Source organism: Vigna radiata, chromosome 3 (assembly GCF_000741045.1).
Source record: "Vigna radiata var. radiata cultivar VC1973A chromosome 3, Vradiata_ver6, whole genome shotgun sequence".
In the NCBI taxonomy this organism is placed as follows: Eukaryota; Viridiplantae; Streptophyta; class Magnoliopsida; order Fabales; family Fabaceae; genus Vigna; species Vigna radiata.
Genome location: NC_028353.1, coordinates 6,172,716 through 6,191,545, shown reverse-complemented (window position 1 = coordinate 6,191,545; position 18,830 = coordinate 6,172,716). Strand labels below are relative to the sequence as shown.

The 18,830-nt window shown below is 31.0% G+C and overlaps 3 protein-coding genes across 3 annotated transcripts; 2 read left to right on the top strand and 1 right to left on the bottom strand.

Annotated features, from left to right (window-relative positions):
- Window positions 1–3,935: 3,935 nt before the first annotated feature.
- Window positions 3,936–4,596, bottom strand: LOC106757523 (auxin-responsive protein SAUR15). Its single transcript, XM_014640195.2, has one exon. It carries the CDS (start codon window positions 4,489–4,491, stop codon window positions 4,108–4,110), a length of 384 nt encoding a protein of 127 aa, XP_014495681.1. The 5' UTR covers window positions 4,492–4,596; the 3' UTR covers window positions 3,936–4,107.
- Window positions 4,597–8,303: 3,707 nt separating this feature from the next.
- LOC106757267 (probable small nuclear ribonucleoprotein G) lies at window positions 8,304–9,967 on the top strand. Its single transcript, XM_014639898.2, has 4 exons — window positions 8,304–8,452; window positions 8,574–8,596; window positions 9,409–9,530; window positions 9,635–9,967. Exons 1-4 carry the CDS (start codon window positions 8,316–8,318, stop codon window positions 9,692–9,694), a joined length of 342 nt encoding a protein of 113 aa, XP_014495384.2. The 5' UTR covers window positions 8,304–8,315; the 3' UTR covers window positions 9,695–9,967.
- A 3,810-nt stretch (window positions 9,968–13,777) lies between these two features.
- LOC106757966 (rho GTPase-activating protein 5) lies at window positions 13,778–18,388 on the top strand. The gene is made up of 5 exons (XM_014640837.2): window positions 13,778–14,498; window positions 15,389–15,509; window positions 15,743–15,862; window positions 16,106–16,336; window positions 17,297–18,388. Exons 1-5 carry the CDS (start codon window positions 14,104–14,106, stop codon window positions 17,912–17,914), a joined length of 1,485 nt encoding a protein of 494 aa, XP_014496323.1. The 5' UTR covers window positions 13,778–14,103; the 3' UTR covers window positions 17,915–18,388.
- Window positions 18,389–18,830: the final 442 nt, after the last annotated feature.

The following is an 18,830-nucleotide window of genomic DNA, read 5'->3' as shown; positions in this document are numbered from 1 at the left end:
ATATATATATATATATATATATATATATGTATATATATAAATTAATGTTAATACATTTACATTCTCTTAATAATAAATTTTATATAATTTATTACAAAACATTTAATATCACCTTTAAAATATAAGTTAAAAACTTAATTATCTCTCAGTGATATCATATATCTATAAAATTTGAGTTCAATATTTATAATTACAATTAGACTTTATATTCTTAATATTTTTTGAGTTTATTCTCAACTTCAACCTTAAATGATTTAAATTTATCTATTGAGATTTTTCGTATATAAAATATAGGTATGTATATCTAGAATAATTATTTATGAATGATATAAAATATTGTTGGCCTTTTCATCAAGATATAGGGAATGATCAACGTATGTCTTAATGTATCAATTGCGAGACATTTGTTGCTTTATACGACATAATTTAATTGTTTTTGTTTGTTTACCCTTAACGCATTAAACAAAAACATCAAAGTATGCGAAGTCAATGGAATCTAATATATCATTTGACACAAGTCGTTCAACTCTATTTTTAAAGATGTGACCTATACGCATGTGTCACGATGCTTTTGAGTCAGTATCGCCAATTTTACATCTAGGACCATACAATTTTGTATTTAAGAATTCACTATAGAAAGTCACATTATCAAGCATATATAGATTATTATGAGCCAAAAGTGAACCGGTTCCAACAATATTTGAATTTAAAGATAATTTGAATTCATTATTTCCAATTGAAAAAAAGTATCATAATTTGTTCAAATAAGAAACCAATATCAAATTATACTTAAATGACAACACAACAAAAGTGTCTTTCAAATTTAAATAAAAATTAGTACACGATAATAATATAAAATATCTTATAGCTTCTACCTCCACCAAATTGTCATTTCTAACATCTATTCATTTTTCAAAATCAGTTGGCTTCTAATAGCTTAGGCAACCTTACATTCAAACAGTGATGTTAGTAGTGACACGTGAATCTAACAACTAGGTGTTTCTTGGTATTGAAGCTAAATTGATAGTAGAACATACCAAATTAATAAATGTACATTTATTTGCACACTAAACATAGTATTTTGTATCATTCTTCTTTATATCTCGAACCATATTATAAAAGGAACATTTATCATTTTGTTTTTGTTTCTCTTGTAATGAACATTTAACAACTTCATTTTTAGGATTCTCAATTTTGTTTCCTTTTGTCCTTGTGTTTAAAGGTACTTGCAAAATGAACATTTTCACTGTTTTCTTCCTTCAGTCTCTCTTCTTCTTGTACATGATATGATATGAGCTCATTAAGAAACATTTCTTTTTCTAACAATTATAAAACATCTTAAACTATCCAAGCTATGAGAGAAGAAATATCAAATTAAGTGTATAAGTAAGTCTTTTAACATCTTAAGTTTCAACTCATTGAGTTTTGCAACAACACTGTTTAACATTTTTCATAATGTATTATATCACATTTCTCTGCCATGATGCTTTACAGAAATCAGACTCCAAAGAAATACGCTTATTTTTGCATTATCACTTTTTACAAAACGCTTTTCGAATATCAACAAAGAAGTATTTAACACTTGTTATTTATTCAATTATAACACTCATAAAAACCTCTCGAATGTTATGCTTAATAGTCATTAGAATCATGTGATTTGAGCGGTTCCACTTATCATAATTTTTACTCTCTTCAATGGTACTTAAGTACGTAGGAGAAGGAGTTTCTTATTAGTTTTAGTGCAAGGTCGAGATTCATGTAGCAAAAAATTCTCTCCATGTTCTCTTTCTAATCCTTAAAATTTGTTCAATTGAAAGCCAAAACTGAATTCAATCTGACACATATAGAAGCAATTGTAAGTGTATTTAAAACAAGAGAAATAATAGAATTAAGTTAACATAATAAAAAAAACTATGTTCAAATAACAGTCCAACTCACCTGAAAACACATGTGCCATCAATATCAATTCTTTCGACAATAATATCAATCATTAAAAGTATCTTGGTGTAATGATCAAACTTTGAAAATAAAACATGTCTAAGAACAAATACATTGTTAAATTGATTTATCATAAAAAAAAACATATATACAATTTAACCAAATATTAATCTTCTTTTAAATTGATCAACACTCACATAAGTATACATAAAAATAAATATTTAAAATTTTTTATAAACTTCTTCAACAAAAAAAAACTTTGATGATTTCTAACTCATTTAACATTATATACAAAAACCAAAATTTGAATATTTATTTATACATCAAAACAAAATTTAACAATAACATATATATATATATATATGACACACATGTGAAGCATAATGATCCAAACTAGAAAACAACTTCACCAAAACTATAAATTGGAGAAAAACTCATAGCAGAGTTCATGCAATTTGGGAACAAAACTCAATTACACATCTAACATGTTTTTATACCAATTATTAAATTTCACACCAAAAACACATCAATAAATAATGAATAATTAAATTAATAATTGACAAAACTTTTTTAGAACAGTACGTCGAAACGTACTCGGATTGACTATTAAAAAGAACGTAAATGGCAAAATGTCATATTTCTATAAACTAAATCATGGCTATAATCTAAATTAACTTTTAACAAGTAATAAGATATTTCTATAAACTCTCTTGGACAAATTTCACATGCTCATAACATTAATATCGTATAAATTTCAACAAGTTAATTACAAGCTCTCACAGCGGCCATATAAATTTGGTTACTTATTGTTTAAACCCGAAGACTTTTGCATATGTACTTTATTTTCTTAGAAGGTGCGTGACTTCTTATGCGAGGACTGCTTCACATGTTTGTTTCCTTCTTCTTAAATTATATTCTTTTATGTAAGTCCATCTTGACTTAAAAAGAAAGGAAAAAGTGAGTCCATCTTAATTTTAATTAATCACTACACAATAAACGAAATTAGAATACCATAATTTAAATAATTTGTTTTCTTAACTGAACTTGTAAATAAACTATTTGATGGGTTTTAAAATTAGGATTATGTTTATTTTCTCAATTGTCCTTATTAATTGAACCTATAAATATATCAAGGTTTAGCTAAATATTTACCAACAAATATTTTTTATAAAAACATTCCTATTATCAGCTGTAATTGTTTATTTGAGTCCTGAAAAACAGAAAGTACACTTTGGTGAAAGTTTCACGTTTACTAAAGATAAATGTAATAAAACTTCACCTCACGAGTAAATTTGTAAAATTAAATTAAGTTTAAAATACAATAGGTTAAAAGCCTATCATAACAAAACAATACGAACTTTTTGAGATCTGGTTGTTGAACAACCAATGTTAAGTTCAATTGATACGATGTACTGCTCTACTATGTTCCTGCTTCTTACTGGTAATGCGTTAAAATTATTGTGTTGTTGCAATGTAAAGATGCAAATCAAAGCATCAGAAGAGAAGAAGCTTAGACAACAATTGATTGTGTATTGAATCTTCAAAATTTTACATTTGAGGTAGATTCTACGGGATCTGTTGAATCTCCCCAGAATTATAAAATGAAGATGTACGCAATCCCTGCATCTCTGCAATATCTTCGTACGAAGGTTTCTGTTTCAAGCCTCAACCTTAACTTATTTGTTTATTCAACTATTTCAATCTCCAAGTTCAAAATAGTATCTGACCAAATCAAATTATAGCCATCAAACACAAAAATCCTTGCCTGTTTACAAGGAGATCAAATCGTGCTTGATACGCAAATTAATTAAGAAAATCTTGCGATTAATTTAATGACATAACTGTTACTGGATGATATAGCTGTGAGCCAGTTTCAAAATCATTAAAGTAAAGTTCGAACATGGAATCAATGATGAAAATTGTGGCTTGGCCATGTGAAAGATGATCGAGGTTAGTTAAAGGCAAAGGCAAAGACAAAAGATAAACCAATATTAAAGTTCACCGAATCACTATTTTATGTCAGATCTATTCTATCTGAAAATGTTGCAACAACAACATCATGCAGAGTTAAAGTTAAAGCTATACCTATCTGGAGTGTTGTGCATTACATGTGCGTGTGATAATACATTATAGCTTGAAAAAAATTAGAGACTCTGCGTTTCATGCGATTCAAACAAACTCTGCAAAAAACTTTCCCAAGTCAAACTTGCCGTTGTTGCATTCTACAGCATTCAACACCTCCTCAAACGTGGAAACACTGCATGGAACTACCAGTCCATTCCTCTGAGAAAATCCAAACTCATTGTAAGTCTTCTCCAGCAGCATCTTGAACAAGGGGTGAGAAAGGTAGCGGGTTGGAACCACGTATCTTTGGCGCTCTTCTCCGACATAAAGAGCAAAAAACCCTGTCGGGGGTGAGTTAGTCACACATTTTTCTTCATAGTTATTGAGCAAACCCTCATGATGAGCAGGGTAAGGATCAGGGTCAAATCCACCAACCCCCTTCACCCTTTTTGCCAGTTTCTTGAAAGATACCATCTTTTTCCCTAACATGTTTAAGGAAGATGAAGGGTAGGTCAAAAAACTATGAAGAGGAACTAGCTATTGAGCAAAGTGAAGGGATGGTTTATATATATTTATATGATTCAATTTGAGAGAGAGAGAGAGAAAGATTTAAAAAATGAAACTAATGAGTAGTTTCATACTTTGAACAGAGGACAGTCCAATATTTTGAATGTGGAAAAGTAATCCCATTTTTTAATTCCAACTTTCACTATAATACACTAATAGTTCAATTTTTTTCACTTGATTAAATTAACTAAGAAACCACCAACAATAACATCCTTGGTGTACGGCACAGTAAACACATTAATTAGCATAACATAGTTGGGGTGGTTTCTGTTCACGTTTGTTAGTTAGTTGGCCATTGAATAGTGCCAAACAATAGGTTAATTATGGCTATAAAAAACTGATATATATTCACGACATTCAGTTAAACAAACATCTGACATTCATAATATGAAAAACTATAGAAGATTATTGTAACACTGCAGGCGTATTAATCAGTGGTCCATTATTCGCATCAATTTTTGTTTAAAATTACAAATGGCTATATATTATAATTATTTAATTTTTAGATTCTTATTTTGCATTTTATATTTTTATCAATACGTGCAGGCTACACCCAGATCGCCCTTCACGTTTAATCTCAATTCAAATAAAGATAAGTGACCATTCAACGAACTAATAGTTTAACTTGTAATGTTCCAATAATGGATCGACTTAGGAGTGTTTACTTCTAGAACGTTATAAATCTAATTCAACGTTGATAAAATAAACTAAGTAAATGATTTTGTCATAATCGGAAAAAGATGGAATAGGTTAATATATGAAACTATTTTCATCACAGAAAAACACGATGAAGAATATGCGCGGAATCATCAGTTATATTTTAGTATAAAAATGCGTATCGCCAACTCACCAGACTCTTACAGCAAACACCACGACCTGTACGGAAGTTTGGAAAAAATAAGGGGACACGACAAATTAAAGGGAGAAAAAATTAGAACAGTTAAAAGTGTCGGAGACGGCTTGAACCAGTCAGTCAATAGTAATATATTATTGTAGAATAGATTGGTTGACTAAGTAAGTGAAAGGCCTTACACAAAGACAAGTGTGTGGAAGGCAACACATGAATTTGTCTCAGGCAATGTCACGAATTTGTGCTGACAACGATCGATGGTATTGTACTTCATTCTTGATATTTCGTACTGCATTCCCTTTGTGTGGCGTTAAAAGAAGGAGACTCGGGTCTTTGGGTGTTATATAGCATATCTTTCCTATTCTTAGATTAAAAAAAAAAAAAAAGTCTATTGTTACTATTATATTAAAAATTAGACTTTAAACTTAATTCAATATTGGAAAATCGGTTTAGAAGTTTTTATTTTTAGTCGATGTAAGATTTTCAACATAATCTATCATTTTGATGGAAAAAAAAAGAAGGTTAAGTTTTTTATTTAAGAATTCAAATCAATCCAATTCATCAAGTTTTGATAATAGATAAACCAATTTGCAAATTAAGTTAAGTGAGTCCGATTTTATTAAAAGACATTTAATAAATTTGCATATTATAATACTTTACATTAATACAATTCCAAAATTCAATTAAAATTTGATACAATTTAATATTTTAAATAATTGAAATGATAATTTTTTTCAATGGATCAACTCCACATCAACCCGTTTTGTCTAGAACAATAACTTATTTTCATATTATATTAGATTTTTAAACAAAAATAAAAATAAACAAATCAACAATTCAACAAATTAAATTGTAAAATTCAATTCATTTTCAATTACTTAAAATGGTATGTAAATTAGACTTTTCCTTAGTGTTAGTCAACTTGTTTTAATCCATTTTTAACGAATCAATATCAAATCCAGTTTAAGAGAATCATATTGACGTCTTATCATCTCTAATTCTTAAACCACGGTTTCTTGCATTTTTAAATATTTTAGGGATAAGTTTTATATAAAGTAAAAATGAAAATGAAAATTTATAAACGTTATTTTAGTGTTTTTAATTGTAGTGGGTTTATTTATGAATTGGATTGATGTATTAATTAATGTTATATTTCGTAATCTTTTCTCATATGAGCCACTAATGCAATCACGACATGAGAAGAAGAAAAATGTTCAATCATCGGAAGTTCAACGTTTTGGTGAAGTTGGATGCTTATCTTGAATTGATATAACGCAATCCGATGCTTATTATCTCAAATATGGTTGGAGATGATGGTTCAGATGTTTTTATTTGAAAGTAGGATCTTTATCTTTTGTATTTGAATATAGTTTAACATACTGTATGTATGGCACATCTCGATGTTCTCGCTCAATATCTTTACTAATGAAACCCGTCGTCTTTATTTAATTCATCTTTTGAATATTTAAATAAGTAATTTGTCCATAAATATTTGTTCATGACAGGAGGAGGATAAATTAAAATATTTCAGTTGAGGTAAAATGATATTCGTTGTAAGTTCAGATAGTGGATTTTATAACTTTAAACAAAATTTAAATTAATTACAATTTAAATATTTTGTTTAAATTTAATATTTTTAAAATATTTAATTTGAATAAAGTAATTCAAAATTATTAAATTTTTAGTTTTCAAAATAAGGTATTTCAATTAAAATTTTGACAAAGAATATATTACTATTAAATATTATCTAATAAAAAATATTAATTTAGTGATTTTTTTTCTCCACTAAGACTTAGTTCACTATTTTTTTTAATTAAACTTCACTAAAAAAAATTCAATCAGTGTTGATAAGAGTTTTTATCAATTGACATGATACGAGTTTTTATAAATTAATATAAACTGATTTTTTTAACTTATATTATCCATGATTATTTTAATTGATATGAGTTAGTAAAATTACTTTAATGAATTTTCATAAATTTAATTCATATTTTTTTCTGAATAATGTATTTTGACATAAAATATTTCAAAACTTTCTATAAAAGCAAATTATGTTATTGAAGATATTTAATCAAACACATTACCAAGTTGTATAGCCAAGTTAAAGATGCTTAAGACATGAAACTATTTTTAAAATATTTTTTATTAAATCAAGTTAAACAAGTATTAAATTTTGTTGAATACATTCAAGGTATCAAAACACTAAGTTTGGCTAAAAGTGTTATAAGCACATGATCGAATTAAAGATGATTAGGATGCAAAGTTGGTTTAAAAATGTATGAGCACAGGGTAAAGTCAAAGATGATTGATATGTGAAGCCAAATAATAAGATGTTCACATGAAAAAGTTATGCCATAAAACCTTTAGTTGTGAAATTAAGTTAAATATGCTCATCAAGACACAAAGTTGAACAAAAAATGCTTTGATTTTGAACTTGAAGCACACCTAATGTGTGGATTTGAACTAGAGATGACCAAATTGTTAAATTGAGTAAATAATATTTAAAGTGTTAAATTAAATTAGATGTGTTACATATCTTAGGTTAAGTTACATATGTTCAAGGTGTAAATCAAATTGAAAATATTCTGGGTGTGAATCTGAGATGGAGATATTCAATAATCAACAAATAAATGTAAAAAAGTTAAGGATAGACAAGTTGACAAGTTTTGAGACAATAAGTGATCTTGATAAGATAATATACTATTTTTATATTTTTAAATAAAGAAAATACAAAATCAAGGCAAAATAAATTTTATATTTTGCATTACTTAACTCTAAAAATAATTTTTCCCATTAAAGAAAATGAAACAAACGGGCCTTAAGCATTGAAATGGGCTTCCCCTTATTTTGGTCTGTGATTTCTTGCATCATAGATCCATGGGCCTTAACTATTGAAATGCTCAGAGGGAACATTGCAACCGAAGTTAGGTTTTGGTTTTGGTACTTTCGTGAAGTGAACCAAATTTTCTTTGCTACTGTTATCTTTCATCTCACCACCATGAGCAGATCAGGGCAACCACCGGATTTGAAGAAGTAAGTGTTTCTCCCATTCTCTTCTTCAATTTCATTTACTTTCTTCGTTTTAATTTTCTCAATTTTCGCTACACTCACTGCGAATTGATCTGCAATTGTCTTTTGTTTGGGGATGCGGCAGGTACATGGACAAGAAGCTTCAGAGTAAGTCTGATTCTCTATATGTTGCTTTTCTGTATCTTAACCTTTGCGTGCTTTGTTTTCTAAATCGAACCACGTGATTTATTTCGAGCTGAAGTGTCGGTGTTGTGTTTTAGGGTTCAGGGTTTATTGTTAAACTCCAAATTTCACTATCTTTGTATTTTTTGCGTTGAATTTAGTGTAGCTTAAGCGGTTTTGTTTTATTTTATGATATAACTGTGTGGAATGAAATATGCTTCAGTCTTGTTGTAGTTTCAACTGCTTTTTTTCTTAACTTTAGAACTTAAGTTGTCAATGTCTGATATTTCAAGTTTTGAATTGTTTCTTTGACAAGGATTTTTTTTGCATTATGTATGAGAGCTTTCAGACTCTTACATAGAAAATCATGACAAGTGTTTGTGTTAGTCAGAGTGTCATTACACTTTTATTTACTTCTATAACTGGGTTTGTGGGAACTTCTTTATTGGTTACTTTGTCACTTATACGTAAATTTTTACTCATCAGGGAATACGTATACTTGTTTTTGTCTATATCGTTTTTCTTATATATATATATATATATATATATATATATATATATATATATATATATATATATATATATATATATATATATATATATATATGATGTCTATGACATGTATATTTTATTATTATTATTATTTTTACTAGTATTTTGACTGATGTATGTCTAATTATATGCCCATATGTGCTAAAATTGAAAGCCTAAACGTATTAGTTAAAGAGCCTCATATCTGGAAAGATGTATTATAATTGGGTGATAAATTATACTAATTGGTCGGTATTATCTTGCAGTTAAACTGAATGCTAATCGCATGATCGTTGGTACTCTCCGTGGCTTTGATCAGTTTATGAATTTAGTTGTTGACAACACCGTGGAAGTGAATGGCAATGAGAAAACTGACATAGGGATGGTGGTGAGTTCTTTTGCATCTTCTTTTAAACATCGCTGGTCAAGGTATTGTTGTTAATAGATTGTGATCTTGGATTTTAAATTGATAATTTTACCCCCTTTCTGCAGGTAATCAGAGGAAATAGTGTGGTCACTGTTGAGGCGCTTGAACCCGTGAACAGAACCTGATCCCTGTTTCTTGTAAACATTTATAAGTACATTTTCTGGTTTTAATAGCTGTGTATTTGAACAATGTAGCGGTTGAGATTAGCTTGTAATTGGAGATCTTAAGAGGGTCATCTTGGCCACTAATTCAGGGTTCGTTTCTGGCTAAATTGTGTGGGTGACCTATGATTTTGTCTGTGACTTGACTCCATTGAAATGTTCGTATCTATCCCTCTTAGCGAAGTATTCCTTGTCTTTTTATATTATATTTAACTCGGAAACCTCTGTATTTCTTTCTGTTCACCTTCTAAGTCTAAACGTGGGGTTGTTGTTTGAGCTATTTGAAGTTTTACTATAACGCTTTTGTCTAAGGAGTTAGGAACTATATTTGTTGTTACACATAATTTTAGGCTGATTTTTTTTAATGTGTGAAGCTATATGTGGTCACACATGTTTGAATGCTTCCGATAACCATATCAATTAATTCCTTCGTTATATTTGTTTGTTCTCGTCACAGCTTCTTTATCATAGTTATTATCGGTGTGATTTGAGTATTTTCTCTGCCATTGCTTCTTTATCTACTGCTAAATGTTTTATCCATGTTAACATTTGAATTCAAGATATGCTTGGCTTTAATGATAGATGGTTCTTATTCATTATTTATGTTATTGGATAAATTGTTGTGGATTTTACATAGAGTCATCTTGTTGCTAATTTTCTTTTCTTTCAGTCTATTTTATCTTTCATGATTCATTTGTTTGAGGAGAAGATTGGAACGGTTATAATTGTAAAAATCTTCCTAAAAGTTATTTCTTGAGAAGTATTTAGCTTCTAAACCGGTTAAAAGAGATCAATATTTATCTGTTAAAGTATGATATATAAATTGATTTCTAAACCTTCTATTTAAAATCTTCTTACTGGTCAATATGTGTTTTATTAACATTCTTTTTTGAAGATGTAATTAGCGCAATTCGGAAAACTCTTTTAATTAGAAAACAGTGTTTTTTGGTATGCATTTTGGAATGGTAGCTACCCATGCATTTTGGACGGGCGTTTACCATATTCACATAAAGAATCTCAAATCATGAAGAGGCAAATATATATTGCTTCATGTTGGATGAAAACCAATTATATTCTTTAGTTCAACTGCAAGCTTCATTCAGTAAAAAAATATTTGCTCTGTTTGGTTTTGCTTTAGGGTTGTAGCGTAGGACCCTAGGAGCCTTATGTGCTGTCTTCAAAACACCAATAATAGAACCATAAAGCTGTATAAATGTCACTTAAAAAAGGAGCTAAGCCCTTTTCATGGAATCTGCACTCAGAGCTACGTATGTTTGTGGCAGCCATTTTGAATTTTATGCTACTCACTCTTTAACATCATTGTAGTTCCCACATTTTTAAACGTCAAGATTATTGTAAATTATGGGTTTGTTTTAGTAAAATAAAAGAGGGAATACTCTAAGCAGTATTTACAACGGTTTTCTTCCCTAAAGTTGGTTTATGAACGCAGTACATAAAGCTTGTGCAAGCCAGTCTCTTTTCTCACTTTATATCTAAACTTTTTGCAACAAGAGCATAAATTTTATCGGTTGTCGTTACTAAATGTAAACCTTTGTCTGGGTATTATATCCGTTACCAAAGAAGTAGCTCTTTGCAATTCTTTATTTATTTCTTATTGCTTTTTATTGCCCCGTTTTTTTAATTTTCGTTTAACGATTCTTTTGAGGAAACAAAAGAATGCAATAAGTTCTCTTAAAATTAAATACGATTTTTCATTTTTTTTTTCATTTCTGCATTATAATAAATGTGTATATATGGAAATTAACTAAATATTAAGCGAAGGATAAAAGTATAATAAAAAAAATTTGATATTAGTGTTTTCTAACAATGAAAAGAAAAATTGAATAAAAATAAAAATCTTTCAAAACTATGATAGTAAATTTAAAATTTTATTTTGATAATATGGTATGCATTCAATAAAATATAACTTTTGAAAGTAAAACTTGAAATTTAATTGGTTAAAAAAACCAGCTTGATCCATATTGTAAAACAGCCTCCATGGTTGCTTGCTGCTTTAATTCCCAAGAAAATTCATTGCTCACATTGTTCCTTGTTCTATCCTTTGCCATAAAAGTTATTTTTATGATCTAGATTTAAAGCAATTCTGTATGTATTTTTTAACCGAAGACAATTTTACATGCCTTGGGTGCTGTCAAGATAATTTATTTTAAAATTTTAAAAATAATATAAGAATTTATTTCAATTTCAACAAATTTAATAATAAAGTCCACGATACAAAGTGAAAAAAAAATGTAAAATATCACTACAACTAATTGATTAAGATTGAACAAGACTCAATTTCGTTGCTTAACTTTCTAGACACGAATCCTAAAACTTTTATTATTCATTTTGAAAACATAAGAAGCATGTATTAATATATAAACTATTGACATGTGAATGAAAGGGACACTTTTTTATTTTTTAAAATACAACATATAAAATACCATAAAAGAAAAAACACTAAACAAATACAGTTCCAATTTTCAACACCTCCACTTCACAATTCTCATCCTTTCAATGAAAGAAACACCGAATAACACAAGAAACATAGCTACATAATACCACACTGCTGTGACTAATTATAATTTTTCTGTGAAAAATGTGATAGTATATATTATTACTCATAAGATGGTTATAGTTTAGAACTACACTAATCTACCTTTCTAGAGTTTGAAAGGCCCTCATCAGAAGATGTTGCAAAACCTTATCTTTATTAAATTTTCTGAGACAGTGACAAGGATGTTAAAGACATGTGGAGACAATATTAGAGTTTCTGAGATGATTTAACCTCTGATGTTATGTGTTGGAGTTGCATGTGGACCAGGGAGGAGGTGCACTCCACCATATCATAATCTGTTTAGGTAGATTTTAGTAAGACTAACCCTACACAGAGCTTCACAAACATGCACAGTTAAAATGAGCCCAACCAAAAAGCATGCACAATAATAAAAATAGTAGGTTCCAAGAAGAGAAAACAGTGACAATTCAGTGAAAAAAGTTAGGAATGGATAGGGCAGTGAACACACGTCGTGATCATGCTTCATTAATCATCTTGTTGGAGTTTGGACTTTAGATTGGTTTGGTGTGTGAGAGTAATGCTTGTTATTCCCTATGAAATGGACACACAGATTAAAGAGACTAATAGTACATTACATACTTACACGCCACCCTACACAAACTCAATTTCAAAACATAACATTCATTTTTGCTGGTGTAGAGAAGTTGGCATTAATCTTGCAATAAGTTCATCCCAACTGAAATGCTGCCACAGAATTAGACTAAAGCTGACATGTTAAGAGCTGTAATTAAGTTTCTTTAATACATTAGGTCAGAACTTGATTCAATGCCAGTTTTGTTTTCCAGTGTAAATTTAAAGTTGCATCTTAGCTGTGTATAAGCATTAAAAGTGAACTGGTAGATCAGTTCTAGTAATTAGGTAACGTTTACTCAGAAAATAACTTATGTAACAGATAACTTGTGTTTGATCTTATCAAAAAAAGTTATCAGGTCATAACAATTATAATCCTGAAAAAGAAACATTTAAAGCATGTCATAAACGTTTCTTTTAAAAAACAAGACTGATTTCTATGATCATGAACCCACATGATTTGGCAATGTTAGCTATACAAAATCAGATCAACATGTTAATGCAGAAACTGCTTATTAATTGTGGATAAATGTGGAGAAGAGTGTGCATATGAATCTGCGGTTAATGTAAAAAGTGTGTTACTGTACTTACATAAACTGTTTGCTAAAAGTGCCATGTAAGATATTTGTATGTAATTAATATGGTATTAACAATGGTAAAACATTGGTATATTAAGTGAGACCCAGAGGGTGTTGCGGAGAAGTGGGGTCAAAGGTGTGATCTTTGGAAGTGAATCTGGGAAGAAAGAGAATTAGATAGGACTCAAAGGGTGGAATTATATGAGTACCAGATTGGCAAGGTGTGAGGTGGAAAGCATCCCCATTGCCACCACCAAAAAGATGAACAAACATTAATAAATAATAATAATAATAATAATAATAATAGCAACAACAATTCTTACATTATGCACATTTCTCTCTCTCTCTTCTTCTCATCATCTGCAGTAGTTCACCCTAACCATTTCCAACAACCGCATCTTCTTCTTTTTCTTTTCTTTCTTATATAACATGATTCGTCTCCGAAGGCAAAGCAATGATGGTAACGTCTCACCTTCCGAGACCCTTTTCTTGAAGGAAACTCTACTCCACCAAAATCTTGGCTTTTTTCGGTGAGGAAATAGGAATTAGAAGGAGAGAATAATACTAATAATAACATAATAATAATAATTAATATATTATTATTGTGTTATTGTTATTAAAAGTGGTGGGAAGGGAAAGAATCAAATATGACGGAAGTGCTTCAGTTGCCTTCATCGTCAAGCTGTGGTGGTCTCACACCCAATGATGGGTCGCACCCAAGTTCCCTTATTAACGCTCCCACTGTGGAAGAAGGGGTGCTGCCACAGTCCCCTTTGGATTTGGAAGCTGAAGAAGAAGAAGAAGAGAGAAAAAGGGAAAGAGAAAGGGATCAGCTTTCTATTTTGACCCTTTTGATAGCTACGTTTCGGAAGTCTCTGATTGGGTGCAGCACTACAGCTTCTTCTACGTCTTCTTCCATGGAGATTGGGTGGCCTTCCAATGTGAGGCACGTGGCTCATGTCACCTTCGATCGCTTCCATGGGTTTCTTGGTTTGCCTGTTGAATTTGAACCAGAAGTTCCCAGGAGGTCTCCCAGCGCTAGGTATGTTCTCAAGGAAACTTGGGGCTTCTTCAAAATCTAATCTTTCATAGAAATTTGCTGTCATTGGATTGGACCTCTTTTTAAGAGGCTGGGTTCTGAAAAGAGTGTTTTGTTAGAAATCTTTGTTAATGGGCTCATTTTTGGTTTCATGCCTGGAGTTTTATTAATTGAACTTGTGTGATATGGATTTTTAAAGTTGGTGTCCAGTTCTTAACAGATGTGTTGAAATTTACAAGTTTATGTTTTCATATCGAGTTTTTTAGGTTATTCTGTGCTGACTGTGGTTGTATCATTGCATAGACATGGATATATCATTCCTTTGACCTTTTTCTATTTCCTAATATCTAGTCTCTGCTCGCATGATTTAGTTTTACACTGGTCTTACTTTCTAAAAGAGTTGAATGGTAGATACAATTGAAGGCTCTCTATGACATATAATTATACTTTTTTTTTTTTTTCAGTCAGTGGTTTCTGTCATGTTATCCATATATAATTTGTAGTTAATTTCATACCTATAAAGTCTAAGTTGTCCGTTTTCTGAAGTGGATTTGGTTCATTGTAAAAAGTATACGGTATAAGAAAAATGAGAGGCAGGGAAAGGACATTTTATTTACTTGTTTGTTCGTAAACAATTGATTATTTCTTGCTACTGACACGGCAAGTAATGATATACCCTGGTGATGTTATTTTCACATTTCAGTCAAGGGGCTGCCATTGTTGATACATAAGTACACAATGCCGAATTTGCGCTTAGTATATGCAACCTATTTATTTTATCAACTACGTTTCAGCGATCTTCTCCTATACCTGGCTCATTATGTGTTTGGTGTATGTATCCTTAATTCTATTATCCCCTAAACGTTGATATATTTTTTATTTACTATCCGCAGTGCAAATGTTTTTGGAGTTTCAACAGAATCTATGCAGCTCTCTTTTGACGCCAGAGGAAATAGTGTACCTACAATACTGCTGTTAATGCAAAGACATTTGTATGCACAAGGAGGTCTGCAGGTATTTATCCTAGCTCTTAGTCCTTCCTTACCTTGTGGAGAATGTAAAGGTGTTTTGAAGAAGTGTGCTTCTTTAATAGTAATGTAATGTGAGACACTGGATGACCAATTTCCACATTGTTTTTACCATGTTTTGCTTGTGATTTTACCAGAAACCTTTTGTATAATTGTTTTTTTTTTTTTTTTTTAATTTTAATTAGACTTGAATCTTGAAATTTAAATGTATACATCCAGGCTGAAGGAATCTTCAGAATCAATGCTGAAAACGGTCAAGAGGAGTTTGTGAGGGAACAATTGAACAGAGGAGTTGTACCAGATGGCATTGATGTGCACTGTTTGGCAGGTCTCATAAAGGTAACTATTTTTTCCCCTTCAAGATCACAGTTTTTCTTTTTTTCTAATTATATTGAGATTTATTTAGAAGTAGGGTCTATGATTGTTGGATTTTGGTCTGTTCTTCTATTTGAAAGCTGTCTAGGTGAATTTAGTAATATGTTAATGTTGATTTTTTTTCCTTTTTTGAACCAATGGGTATAAGTGGTGGATGCATTCAAGACATTATTTCATTAATTTTGATTTGCTTGTGTTTCTTCACAGGCCTGGTTCAGAGAACTACCTACTGGGGTATTGGACCCTCTCTCACCTGAGCAGGTAATGCAATCCCAGTCAGAAGAAGAATGTGCTCAGCTTGTGAGGCTTCTTCCTCCAACAGAAGCTGCCTTGCTAGATTGGGCAATAAACTTAATGGCAGATGTTGCTCAAATGGAAAGCTTGAACAAGATGAATGCACGTAATATTGCAATGGTTTTCGCACCAAACATGACCCAAGTAAGACTAGATCATTTTCTGTTACAAATGTAGTTTACAGTTCTATTCTTAGCCCCAATTTTTGTTATTGAATTCTTACAATACAAGTCAACCCCATCTTATTGAATGTAACTTCAGTGAGCGGAGCAAACATTTTTTGACATATAATGATACGTTTATCTATGTGTAGTAAAGTTAGCTCAATAGTCTTCAACGGAAGGAATACAAAAATTGGTGAAAAAAGAATTGCATTATTAGTTTTTTCAACCTTAACAGGGGTTCAGGATATTTTTTAAGATCTGGGAAAACATTGATGTAAAAAGTCTAGTAGTTTCAGGATTTTAATTTTGAAATCGAGGCTTTGGGTAAATATTAGTTATTACCAGAATTTATGCTATGCTGGATTATCTAATTCTAATCTAGAATAAGGTTAGCTTATTGTGTTGAGTCTAAAGATTGGCCATCATTGTAATCATTTTTCCTTTTCTTATTAATTATAGTTTTGAGATTTAATCTTCTTCAGAGACTATCTGACACCCTAGGCAAAGTGAGTACACTTCCATAGAGGGCTAGAGTTGTAGCCTAGGTTCATTGTTCTAAATCATGTACTTGTTGTGGAACTAGAGAATATTGTTTAGATGGTTGAATATTCATTCAGGATGGCATGATATGCTCAAACCAGAGAGGTGTGCGTAAAACTGGAACCTATCCTTTTAATTCTTATGAATATTCAGAAAAAAAAAAAAAATTACACTTTAGTCCCATGTAAATTTGGTAGTGGTTTCTTGCATTGCTGAAAATTTTCTGTTTGCCGTGTAAAGTCACTGTTTTGGTGAAAGGTTATGGTCGATTTATGTTGCAACAGTGGCAATGTGTTTTTGCTCCATTAATCTTGCTTCTAGAGGTATTTTTTTTTTTTTTATGTGGTTATGATGGTCTACATTGCAATAACAGCAATTTTGTCTGGCATGTCTACTACAGATGGCGGATCCTTTGACTGCTTTGATGTATGCAGTACAAGTCATGAATTTTCTCAAGACACTGGTCGTAAAGACACTTAGGGAAAGAGAGGAGTCTATTGTAAAATCAAATCCTGGTCCAAACCTTAATTCGTTTGACGATGATGGACACCATAGCAATTCAAAAATGCTACACAAGGTTGACAGTGAAAGTGTCAACGATTGTAGTGACGATGAGGAAAATACATTATTTGTCACTGCAGAGCCATCTCAACAAAGCCCCAGTCATCTTACTGAAGATGCCTGTGAAACTGAATCCAAAAGTTTGCCGACATCTACCGAAAATTTGATTTCTGCAGGAACTAGGTTGTTGGTTGGCAGTTGTCCCTGCAATCTTTTATCTCAAATTTGCTCTTTGGCAATTGGGCTTCAAGACTGTGGCCTCACCACTGGGCAGACAAAGGGGGATCCTGCAAAATTTTGCAGGAGCAAAAGCCTTCAGTTGAGTACTTATGATATGGACAAATGTTCGAACAAGGTGGTTGAGCTTCCGGTAGCAGGAGCTGCAGAGAAGAACCTTGGAACTGCCATCATCGGGCGAATAAATTCAAGAACAGAGTTGGCTGAAGCTTGGCGTTGAAAGGTTCTGATCCTTTTATCTTGCTTCCTGAGGGACAGGATGACAGAAGAGAAGTGGTACTCCCATAATGTTTCTGCAATTGTGATTTCTGCATAATTGCTGATGTCATGATGGAAGGCATCAGTGTTGTGAAGGCACCAACATGGGAAAGGAAAGGCCAAGGTGTAAAGGGGAGATCTGCATTTGGAAATTCTCACTACTACTACTACTACTAGTTTGTCGTTGTGTTTTTCTGTTGTTTCTTGCTGTGGTTTTTAACCATGTTTCTTTATTCTCTGTCATTAACCATGCAGACTTTCCTAACGATTTTCTTTCCGTTGCTGAAGTATAGAATTTAACGAATTCAGAGTTGTCTGTGTGCTTTGTTCAACACATTTTTTGTATGGATGATCCTATGTATTGTCAGTTTGGATATTTAAGGAAGAAAGAAGTGGTTTGAACATATGAAACATCAAATTGTAGTAGTGTTGTAAAGAAAAGAAGTCCTATCTCGTATTCTGAATGAAGCTACTAAAAGGAGAAGAAAAATGGTGTAATAATGGAATTGTATCAGACAAAACTCACCTTTTGTTGCTACTGCATTAAAATTCCAGAATGCGTGTACAAAAATTGAATGTTTCAATTTAGTGTTATTGTTCTCTAGCTAAAAAAATTCACTTCAACAATGTTCTTGTCATCGCATATGAAAAACATAGCTGAACTGATGATATGAAAAACATAAGAAATGTGAAAATCTCATTATTCAAAATACTTCCAATTAAAACAATAAATTTATATTGTGTGTTATATCAACGTAAACCTTTGCATTTGTTCATACCTTGCAACATATGGTGATATGCATAAATAACTTATCTAGTAATTATAGAAGACAATATACTAACATAACATGTTATTCAAATATAAAAGAAATTAATTA